The 12,284-nt window shown below is 40.9% G+C and overlaps 1 protein-coding gene across 1 annotated transcript in view; it reads right to left on the bottom strand.

Moving 5' to 3' along the window:
• Positions 1-12,284, bottom strand: part of BMPER (BMP binding endothelial regulator) — a 150,986-nt gene that overhangs the window by 44,422 nt on the left and 94,280 nt on the right. The window contains exons 12-13 of the mRNA XM_052792683.1: positions 8,321-8,650; positions 2,138-2,474 (exon numbers count right to left, since the gene is read on the bottom strand). Coding sequence (XP_052648643.1) covers positions 2,138-2,474; positions 8,321-8,650 — 667 coding nt within the window. The remainder of the gene's footprint in view (positions 1-2,137; positions 2,475-8,320; positions 8,651-12,284) is intronic.

Here is a 12,284-nt window from a genome sequence, read left to right as displayed (position 1 = left end):
TAGTCAATTCAAAGAGGAAATTAATAGAAAAATTAAAGAACCTGACTCTACCATTCTGCCTCTTTCACTTCTCTTAATGCTAGAAGCTTGTTCATAGTTAGAAAAGCAGAACTGGAAAAATTTTAGTTAAACCTAGCCTGAAATTAGAAAACATTGACTAAATATTCTTTTCTAAAAGACCTCAGTAAAAAGCTGTAAATGTTAATTTAAATTTCTTTTAATGGTAATTTAAATTTTCTGCAGAAGTACACCACCCGCAATGGGTTCTTTGAAAAAAAAAAGAAAAATACAAATCTCTTAAGTACTCATATTTATACTTATGTACACACACACACACATATTTATATATACAAAGATTTATGTTAGAAGGGTTCCCAGAACTTTCTTGAATGTATGTCCCATAATCATTACCTCCTTGCGGGAATTTCCTAGTATGAAAAATGGCCATGGTCATTGAATAAATTGCTTGTTACAACATTGTCAGTTTCTAACAAGAAGTAGCATTCTACTAAATACCATTATTTAATTTTAATTTATATTTTATCTTTGTTTCCTGTAGCTGAGCATTCTAACAGCTAGCAACATCTAAATGGAAGCAAACGAACAGCTACTTCTGACACAATATAACAGTCATTTCAACATTAAGTTTCCTTAGTGAAAAATAGACTTTTCTACAAAAGGACCTAATCAAGTAAAATACTTGCTTGATTTTCTTGTCTTTCCAGGACAAATAGAAGACATCATTTTAAAGGAACAGAAATGCTCTACAGTAATTCTTGTGTGCAAGCACGTAGAGCTTTTTTTTCTGGCTGCTGTAGCCAAAATATAAATCATTTTCCGTTGTGGTGTCAGGAAGTATATTGCACTAAATTAATCATTAGCTACTTTAAAAAAGGGACTAAAAATCCACTGCAAAATGAAACAAAACTCTCTGTGCCTGTTTTCCATTTACGTTGTCATCACTTACCTTTAAAGGACCATGGAAGTGAGATGGGAATGTTGCTAAAATGCATTCAACAGACCCTATGTGTGTGTGTTAGCATCCCTAGTGCTCTCTGCTATGCCTCCAGCCATTGGAAAAGACAAAGTATTATAACCTGCACACAACATGATCTTCACTCTTTGCCAGGCTCCTAGCACAGGGATACACTATAGCAAACTAAATGCAGAAGTGCACAGACTACAAGCCAAGCTGCGTGTCTTCTAGCATTTCCCAGTCCCAGACGTATTGTGCTGGGGTAGATAAAAGTCTTTCTGTCTCATTATAAAAGAAAAGGAAGGGCAATTCATAAGGGAAATGGAGTCATTTTAGAAACCTTTTCCTAACAAGCCCAATAGTTCAGCAGATGTGTGCAAGTGGGGAAAGCTGGGAGCACAGAGATCAGGCAGCTCCATCTGCCATCATACAACTGTGACTCGGCTTGCTTTTATCTTTTATGTCAGGCAATCAAAAGAAAAGCCAATTTTATTTACTGAGTGAGGGGCAAATAAACTCATGCCAATTAAAGAACAGAAATGATGTCTCTGTGGTTTAGACTGGAAGCATTTTAAAGATAAAAAAATCTTAAATAATTCACTCAGACAAGGCTTCTCATCCTCGTCTGTCTTCCTCTGCTCCCAGGGCAGGATGGGCATGCACTGAACTTTTTCTTAACTCCCTCCTTTCAAACTCTCAACCCACAAACTACACCATCCAAGAGGCACTAGTAATATTTAATATCCCTGCTTTAATAAAGTCATTTTCAAAATGCTTCTGGGAAGACACACTTCTCTGGACCACAAGCAATAGCAATTAGTCAGCCTCAACTTTACAGCTGACTTTGAAATCAGAAAGATCCTACCAAAATGTTTTGAAGGCTCTTCCCCCTCTCTCCTCAGTCTCCAAAAGTACTTTTTCTCTAGGTGATCACAAGCCTGCCTGCCTGCCTTTCTCACTGTTGGCTGCTCGGGTCTTTATTAGCTCAGGACCATCTTCTTCTGATTCCTGACTCAGAAAAGCTCATCATAATGTGACTGTATATTAATTCTTAGCAAAAGAAGCTCAAAGCATGTGCTCAAATGCTACTGAAATTGGGCCGTGTGGTTTTTCCCCTCGCACAGTAACTTACTATCTCCCTCCACAGCAAGCCACACTTACCGGTAAAATGTGGTATAATCCACCCTTGAATGACAGCTCTGAAACTCCCATGCTTTGAGTTTCTGGCATTCCCGGTGAGCTCGGAGTTTCACCCTGACCGTCCCATGACAGAGCTCAGGCACAGGTTTTCTCTGCAGGCGGCTACAGAACTCGTTGGACTCCACGCGCCAGGATTCGGCAAAGTCGTCCACATCAAACTTAAAATTCCCGTCCCCCCCAATCAGGTCATCTCGCTTGTGCCCGTTGTAATTGCCACACAGACCACAGAGTTTGCTTTTGAGATGTGGCGCGGCCATGACTTCCACAAAACTGTCTCCATCCCATGAGATTTCCAAGCCTAATAAAGAGAAGAGACAAAAACTCACACACAAAAAAAAGAGAAGAAGAAATTGAGGATAACAAACTGTGCCTTATGTTTGTGAAACAGTGTTCATGGGAACCTAAAGAAAGCCATTGGCTTCATTCTGATAATGTTGTTAGATTTCTATATACCTCCCATTAAGTGCCTCTGACAAGCATAGTGTTTCCTAAATCACAGTCAATTACAATACACTCATGCCTGTCTCTGTTTATTTTTGTTCCTCCTTGCTAATGAATGGGGTTATCCTAAGAAATCTGGAGCCAAGGCAGAACTACTCTCAAGATTGAAAGAGGGCACTTGCAAAATTCTGCAAATTGAATTTGCTGGGGCAAATTTCTAGCTGGTTCTGCAGGTGGCCCAGAATTTCAGCCATTGTCATGCATTGCACAGGTCATGGGCATACAAAGGTGTTCATGCCCCATGAGACTCCCCCAGTGACCACCGTATGGAAAACATCCTTTTCTTGCCTGCAAAGCTGACACTGATAACTCATTTGGGTGAATATAACAGTTCCAATACAAGTACCTTATTTTGTGCAGGTAAAGAGAGTTAAAAAGATGACCACAAATATATGTCAGACGGGTAAAACTGTTTTAGGAAGGCATTCTGAACTGGATTCAAACTGTTCATTCAAAAGGTGTTAATTACCAACCTTTTGAAGTTGTCTTCATATGTCAGCAACACTGAGGAATGATGGTAAACACCTAACCTTCATCTAGTGGCTGGGATGCAAGTGCTCTGCTACAATCTGTTTTACAGTAAGGTTTTGCACTTCTGGTACATCAAAATCAAAATTGCTTTCTGTGGATGAAGTCCATTTTATTTCTGTACCCATCTAAAAGCTAGGTGTCCAGCTTAAGTCAGCTGTCTGGGCCCCCTCTTTGATGGAGAGAAATAGGCAGCTCTGGGTCACAGCACGGGTGTCTAATGCAGAGGGAATAAACGACTTTCTGAATGCCTTTCTGTTTCTGGTGATACTCTAGAGGGCCCAGAGATCAGGTGGAGACTAAACTTCTAGTCTTTACCTGGGTGATTGTAAATTAAATGAATTCCATCCTTTGAGGAGTAAATATGTATTTCATAAGAGAAAGCAGTTTTGGTATCATATGGCATAAAAACAACACCAAGAATCACTGCTGCTTAACTTCTAACCATCCGCTTCTGATGAGTGCTACTACTTCACATCTCCGCAGTAACCCTGCATCTGAAGATCACAAATAATTTTGCTGATGTTAATTTATTCCCATAAAGTACCTGTGTGCAGCAGTTAGTTAAGGATAAACACAGGAACCTGCTTTTAAACAGGATAATCCAGATTTTACCCTCTTCTCCCTGCCTGGCCAAGAATACCAAACAGCATCACTCTGCGGTGCAGGACCAGGGCTTTGCTCCAGCTTTCTGCATTTGCTGTGTGGGCTGGCTTAGCACTACCCCTTCCTCTTGTAAATCAGTGCTTGTCACTATGTGATCCAAATCCTGCCTTATCCTTATGTAAGTAATTAACATGCCAGTGACTCAGTTCAAAGCTGGAACCCTTCCTTTAGCAACACATCCCATTGTCTCCTATGACAATTCCTACCCGCACCGCAGAGAAACAGGATGAGGCTCAAACAGCAATTATGGCTATAGAAGGGGTGTTTTGTCATCGGTACATACTGTCCTGGTGCTAATGTGGTTTACACCATGTCACCAAGAGTTTGGGGAACGATTTACCCAGCAAGGTTGTACTGACAATTCTGCATCACTGGTCACTACAGTCTATTGCATCATGTTTTCTTATCACTACAGGTTAGCAATGATAGCACAAATATGTCCTGAGCTGACTATGCCTGAAAGCGGTTTTGAATTATCTAAAAAACCCAGCAGGGACAGAGCCACTATGTCCTCCTCCAAAGGCACTTTACACCCAGCCAACTGAGAAATTGTGCAAGACTACAATCGTTAACAAGGCCAGCACAGTGGCAAGAGGGGAAAGCTGCCTTTTAAGCTGCTTCATACATTATCATTGCTGGACAAATTCAAATTCCATCTGTCTTTGCTTCTGACGACGCTGAACAAAACAAAACACAGCTTGATTTGCAGACACCAGATTAATACTGCTGTGCTGGCATTTAGAAAAACGTTGCCATTAATTTATAAACTAAGATTTCTTCAGACTTGAGAATCATATAAACTTTCTCAAAGCTTGAAGCATCAAGATCCAAATTCTCAGACAGTTCTCTTCAGACAATAATTCCATTTTTAAGGCAGTGTTCAACTTCTTCCCCAAACAAGCTCCCTCAGAAGCTGCTGACTTAAAGCAGAGTCACAAAAGACTGGCTAATTATTCTATCTTAATTTTCCTTTTTGTCTCAAGCCAAGACTTACTGACTTTCAGTGAAACCACTCACGTTCACTACAAAAGGTTAACTCTAAAATTATCCTGAATATTTGTGTGTCCTTTGTGAGAGTTAAGTTAATCTACTTGCTACATGTTGCTCTGTGAACTCTAGGTATGCAGATAAGAACAACATAAAATTATGACTTTTCATCTCAGCATATAAAAATGCACATTTTTAAATCCAGAGAGTCCTGCTTTGATTACTGGATTTGATTCAAGAGACTCACAGTTTAACTACCACAAAAGGATGTACTTTCCTCTAGCTGGGTATTGTTTAATTACACTATATTCTGCTGTGATTGCTCAGATGCAAGCGTAATTTCTAGCTTTGATAAACAGCCTAAAGGTTTCTGTCCATAACGGAGCTTACTCCCTTTTGGGGTAATGAGGAAGGGTACCTACTCCTACATGCATGATAATTTTGTCAGAGCCTGATCACACTGTGCAGTGTGTCCCTTTTTGTTTCTTCACAAGCAGAAAATTCAGTTGGTTTCTGTAAACCAATGAGAGCTGTGACAGACGGGATTATGCTACAGACCAATGTTTGAAATGGTCTCCTTCGCAGACAGAAATTGTTTGGAAGAGTTTCTTGGTGCCTACACCCCCTTTTCCTCCCCTCTCCCCCCTCCCCCCCAATGGATGAGTTTCCCATTCACTTGGACAAGAATCAGAATCCAAGAGATGTGAAGCCAAAGGATGCAGCATCTGTCCCATCTGTGGATGTGCAGAAAACGAATATTCTGAGTTACTTTTTAGGGTTTTCCAATCTTCCCCTTTCTTTGAAGAATGCTTATCCAACTGATTACTTGATTTCTTAATTTGGCACACTATGTGCTCTGCTGCATTTTAAAAAATTCCTTCTGGATTTATGCATATCACATACTGAGTTCCGCACACTGGGAACTCCCATCAATTGTTCTGCGTGATTTTTCATGGTAAAGGCATCCTCAAGAACCAGCAGACCACTCTTCCCTAAAGATTTAGTGCCAAAGTGGTACAGAAAACCTCAGCAAAGCAGCATTGTGCAAAAGATCAGCACAGAAACAACAACAAAAAATGCTCCTGCACTAGAGGGACAGATAAGTAACACCAGACCTGTGACCTTCTGCTCTCTTGTCTTTTTAACACACAAATTTTAGACAAGGACTCAACACCATCCCAACCACACCCATGATGAAGTACCTGCAAGTGCAGGGTGCCAGAATTGCTGCTGCATGGCATTCAGGGCTACAGCTGGTGAGGAATTTAGCAACAAAACAGGTTTTCACTGGAAAATGCCAATTCATCAGAACTGGAATGCTTCAGGGAGACATATCGGATTCAATGAACTTCCAACACAGCACAGGCAAGGCTCCAAGCTGGTTTCCTGCCAGCTTGCCTGGTGGGCTGCCTGGAAGCCTGGACTCTCAGGGTATGCAACTCCAGGACAGCCCTGCCATGCAGATTGCCCAGAAGCCAGGGACCACAAGGCTTCCCGAAGCTTTGGGATCCCCTGTTTTATCCAGGGCTCAGCTCCCAGCTCTGCAAAAGGAAAACCAAAAGCCGTGGGAATGCTGGCTAAGCTGTAAGCAGCAGACCCTGCACTTCCCAGTCCAATTTTACTTTGAATTTTGCTTCTAGTGCAGCATTTTTCATTACTTCCTCCCTCCCTCTCTGTTTTCATCCTATACTGGGAAAGCATTTATTTTTTAAAAAATCTATATTTCATTCTGAAACAGAGAAAATTCTCCGATTTTCCCCCCAGAACTCGGAATTTCCTGTGGAACAAAAGGTTTGTCTTCAAACCAGTTCTACTCAACACATTCCTCTTCTCTCCAGCCTCTCTGCCATTTGTCCTCTCCCAGCAAAATGGAGCCATGCCGTTCTGCTGCTTTTCAGGCCTTATGTGCCTAGGAAAGGAGGACTTGGCCCATCGTGCTGCGTTCAGTGAGAGAAACCTGATCCTGCTCAGTTAAGGGGAGGAATTATTTAGGCTATAATTTGCAGTGATTACACACTCTTTGGTATGTTGTCATATGCCATGTTTGCACTCCCTCTGCCAACACATGGACAAAGATGTGTGTAGTCATTTATTAGGCTTGCACCAGAGACAAATGGAATAGCAGCAGGATTAGCTGTCATTCATCTTCGATTGAAAACCTTTCCTTGGCCTGTGGTTGGCTAATGAAATCCACATCGCCAGAATTCATAGCATTCAGCTGGCTGCAAAGAGAAACCCTCAAGATGCTTTTAATTAGAAGTTGTGAATAATGGTCGACTTGTGTGCATTTTACAGACAGCCACAAAAATCTGCATTGCCACTTTGAGGAATGAGCCCGGAGCTGGGATCCACATTATGCAGACTTACATTTCCAGGGGCTATATGAACAGGTGTCTAAATTCTCAGCTCAACAGTGGGTGCTAGTGTCGCCCTTGAAAAAAAATTATGCTAGATAATGAGTATGACTATGTATCACGCCTGTGACCATATCACTCCATAAGAAAGATTGGTTTCACTGCTTTCACATGGCATTTAATTGAATTAACAGTAAATAGTATTCTCACTGAAACAGTACTTCACTGTGTAAGTGAAATCTCTCAGGACTACAGTAGTACCTAACACATGCTAATGAGAAAGTTTTAAACTTCCCCTCAGTATTTATCTATGCAAGGATACTATAGTTTCAGAACAGTTTATCAAAACAAATGTAAGTCCTCTGGTTTAGCTTTTTGACAATTAATGTATTTTCTAGGACTCCAAAGACCTGAGAGTCTGCTATCTCCCTTCCCTCTTTCTACAAATAAGGTACCAGATTCTCTGAAGTTTTTGATTTCCTTTTCCTTCTGGTGCTCTGGACTTTCTGTTCTTCAGAGACAAACTCTTACTTGGGCACAAAGCAAGCCCAACAAGATGGCACTGAACAGCAAATTAGGCCTTGGTTTTCAAACTAGGACCTCCATTTTGCTGGGTAGCCCCAGTGAAATGTTTCCATAATTTGACAACTTAAACTCATTCCAGCCACTAGTAACTATGATTTTATATAATTGATGACTTAGACTGTACAGTATGTTGCTGCAACTGGGAAAAAAACTGAATGTTACGTTTAAGAACTGATCTCTCTGTTCTTATCTGTAAGTATCAAAATGATGACCCTGCATAAGCCACTCTTAAGTTACTGGAAGTGAAAGTCATGGCACATTCTTCTATGCAGGCAGTTAATTGTCAGCTGCAGAATGAAACATAGCTTTGCAAATGTTCTGCAAAGACTTCAAACTCATAGCTGAGATCTCTGACTGCTTGTAGGCTGCAGAGATTTTGAAAGCACTTTGGGTTTCTCAGATCTCTATAGAGTTATAACTACATTTATTACTGCTTTCATGCTTTTTTACTGACTGCTGTTCATGTTGTACTTGAGAAGTTCTTCAGGGAGATCACTCACACACACACACGCCCGCGCCCCACCTGCTTTGGTTGTCACTTTCAGCAAATAACCATCCAAATCGATCTGAAATTGCGGTGTCTCGCAAGGTAGTGAGATGCGGGTCCCATTCCACTTCACTGTAAGGTGCTGCTGGAGGCTGATAGTGCTTCTGCCCAACACAAGGTCCACTGACTTTGTCCAGGAGAAAGAACGGGTCCGACGGGCATCATTTTTTACCAGCACCTGAAAGGGCGAGGCAGAGGAGGAGCAGTCTTTCGTCAAAACGTACTGACATGTTCCCTGAAAGTTAAATGTCCGTCCATCAAAAGTGTTGTAGTGAGGATCTCCAAATACAGTGCAAACTCCAGGCTCTGCAGGTGAGTGAGAAACAAAAGCGCCATATCAGGATCAATCAAAGTTTGAAAAAAGCAGTTGATAAGAACACAGAGTATACCGCTCTCACCTAATCTATCTGCCCTACAGGGCAGATTTGGTTGATACCCACTAGGAATATATATTTTTGAAAAACTGAAGCTTCATGGCTTTAGTGGAAGGCTTTCCCAAAGTAGGTGGGAACCAAAAGCTAACTGATCCTTGGGGCAGCATAGGAAGGCTAACCGGTAGCTAGGAACCAAAGACACATCTTCCAACCTATATGTTTGTCCCTTAAACATAATGTTCCACCTGAACAGTTTAGGTTATTACAATGCCTGTGAAATTTTTCAAATTATTTCATTTCCAGAAAATACAAGCCCAACTCATGATATCAGAGCAGGCAGAACCCTGGGCTTGCAGAGCCCACATGTCTCTGGAGATGTGATGGGAGCCTTCCTACCTAGCTTCAGCTTTCCAAACATGAAATGTCTAGTCTAATGAATTTATCTAGTCTCCCTCTCAATGACAGAGAGAAACAGACATGACTAGAAAGTGTTTCATCTCACCAGTTTTAGACATCTCTTTTAATACATGGGGAACTACTCTCTGGAGGAGCCTGCCTCTCTGCTGCCAGCTCTGGGAGCGCAAACAAGTATCTAAGACTACAGGCATTCCTTCTCTGCCTTAGGATGAGCTCCCACCCTTAAGTTGTGTTGTGGGAGCAAGCCTAATCCACTAACAGAAGCAGAATTCAAAACATCATGTGTGTATTTTTGAGGCTAATTTTCATGTCCCCAGTTAGGCAGGGGTGATCCCCTGAAATTAAAAGCCATCAGACCACTTTAGCAGGACCTGGTTCTGTCCGTATTTTACATAGGCACACTTACAAATATTGTACATTTAGAAACTATGTATATTTATGGTTTTTTTCCCAAATTATCTGTAGAACCAGCATCTTTATTCAGTATTACAAGCTACCATATTTGTTGTTTATACACAACTGACTTGTAGTAGTTATTGTTGTCATGCTACCAACTAAAAGTTAGTACTATGTGAGAAACATGACGCAATGACTATCTAATGGCATGGTACCTCTACCAATCATTTGCACCATTACAAATGGAGGGAGATTTCTTATTGATGTTTGCAGCCATACACTGGTCAGAGAAGCTGCAGCTCAAAGGCAGAACGTTTCCACACTCGTATCAATGATGCTGAGTTACCCTGCAGTTACCCAGCAATTGATTGAATTGCCTCGCAATCAAGGAGAGCAGCAAATTTATTTGCATTGCAGCCTCCTGGCATAACAATAGGTCCTAACCACATCTCATTGCTGCTGTTCCTGGAAGAAGTCTCAAGGGAGAGAAACACACACTGCTACTGCCAGCTGGATACCCATGGGCTGAGGCTGCTTTTGAAAGATGATGCCTGTTTTAGGGGGAGGGCTTGGTCCAGTAACAAAATTTGACTCAGTAATCAGAGAGCTATGAACAGCATCAATTAAAAAAAAAACCAACCCCAAAACTCTACAAAGGAGGGGAGAGTAATAAGGAATACAAGTTATTCACTGAAAAAAACCCTATCCAACTAACAATGACTCGCCTGAAAAGGTAGCTTAAAAAAGGCAAATTCAAACCTACAAAAAAGAAGGATACAGGGGTGTTATGGAGAAGGGGCAGGGAATTCCTTCAGTGGAGTGCAATGCAGCTCTGACTATGCAATACACCTTTCTCAGCAGGGTTTTTCAGCCTAGGCATAGTGCTATGCTAAAGTAGCTATTATGTTTCTGGCGTTTTCCTAGCTGTAGTTAAATAGTGTCCAAGGATACCTACATGGAGACACAGAAAATGGGGCTGAAGGGGACCCTGGGAGACATTACCTTTTCCTTCTCCAGCTGTAATGCAGAATCACCTGTACCTATGTTATTCCTGACAGATGTTTTTCAAACCTGCTCTTAAAAAGCAGTAGTAACAGCAACTCCACAGCTGCCTCCAGCAACCTGTTGCAGTGCTCCGCTGTCCTTACTGCAAGTGAGGTCTTCCTAAAGTCTAACCTCAGTCTCCCGCACCACATGGTGCAGTGCCATCACAGAGCTGGTACATGGGAGATTTGTACTTCAACCCTAACTTGCCACATGCATGCTTCTTTAGCTAAGCCAGTAACTAGTCTTGGATTCGTTATTATGCCTCTTTACTATGTGTGGTAACTAGGCACCAAAAGTTCTGATTTCTCAAGGACATCATATTGACACTGCCATTAGAAGTCAAAATGAACCACATTTGATCAACACCTCTGGAAATCAAGCCCGACGGACTTTAAGCAGAGCCTGAAAACCAAGACACTTAGATAAGAGAGTGCTTTTAAAAACGTGCACTTCTGCGAGTCTCATTTTCCTCACTGATAGCACTGAGGATATCAATAATTCCATAAAAAGATTAATTGATTCGCAGGAACCATACAGTTTTTAATCACCAGTATCATTTTTACCAATGAGAGAAATATCCATAGATTTTTATGGAGACCATCTGACTTTACCATTACTAAATCATACTAACATGCTTCTGATTTCCTTATGTACTCATCTAATTATCTGCATGATGAATATTAAGATACATTTTATTACCTGCTCAGATTCCATTTCATTTTTTCAGGCTGTAATTTTTCTTTAAACATAATGACAATTTTTATGAAAACAAGGAAACTATCAACAAAGAAATCAGCCCAAACATCAGTGAAGATTTCAGAGGAGAGAACTGGTTTTTGTCTGTGTTTCTAGAAGCCAAGAACGTGGACATGTTATACATGTTATTAACTAACATATTGGAAGAGGGAGGCTGATTCTTCACCTAAGCAAGTGGCTAAGAGGCAAGACATGAGAGGAACAAACATAATTTAGAGATGTGCAAGTAAAATTGGTAGTACCAATGGGATCCAAAGGAAATATTTATTTTTAATTTCTAATGTGTTATGCGGAGTAATGTTGTTTTATGTTATGTTACATCGTGTCACGTCATATGTCAACTTGATGCAGTGTAGTTAAAATAAAAAAGAATGTATTTTGGACTGGATAGCTGAATGTCTGATCCAAATTTTGCTGTTTTCTTTAATAACCAAGGAAATGGGGGAGGGAAAAATCTACCTAAAACCAGCCTAAATAATTGATTCTCTGATATCACTGTGTAAAACATTCTTGAAAGGTTTGCTAAAATTGTGGGTTAAAAAAAAAAAAATCCACACCCTGCAAGAGTGTGTGCAATAACTCAGGCACTGCCAGTAAGAAGAACTGGTTGGCCTAGAAACAAACCTTAAATACCGGGTGTAACAAGACTGCGAAAGGCAGGCAAGAGTTCCTGCCATTTTTAGGTTTTGGGCTGTTGTTTATTTCCTTTTGGGAGAGTTTCAATCACATCATGTTTTATGGTTTGCTGCTTTTTTTCCCCCTTCTGAAACAAACCAGTCTTTCTGCTTGGCTGTTTTTGAAATCTATTGGAAGCACTGGTTCTCTAGTTTGGATCATGTGTGACTTGCTCTTCTGTTGGGACATAACAGATGCAGAAGTGTTGCCGCATCACCAAAGCTACATTCTCCAACGCTGAAGTATGAATTTTGCTATCTTGTGCTAACAAAGCA

This window comes from Harpia harpyja, chromosome 1, assembly GCF_026419915.1.
Source record: "Harpia harpyja isolate bHarHar1 chromosome 1, bHarHar1 primary haplotype, whole genome shotgun sequence".
Classification (NCBI taxonomy): domain Eukaryota; kingdom Metazoa; phylum Chordata; class Aves; order Accipitriformes; family Accipitridae; genus Harpia; species Harpia harpyja.
This window is presented reverse-complemented; position numbering and strand designations above follow the sequence as displayed.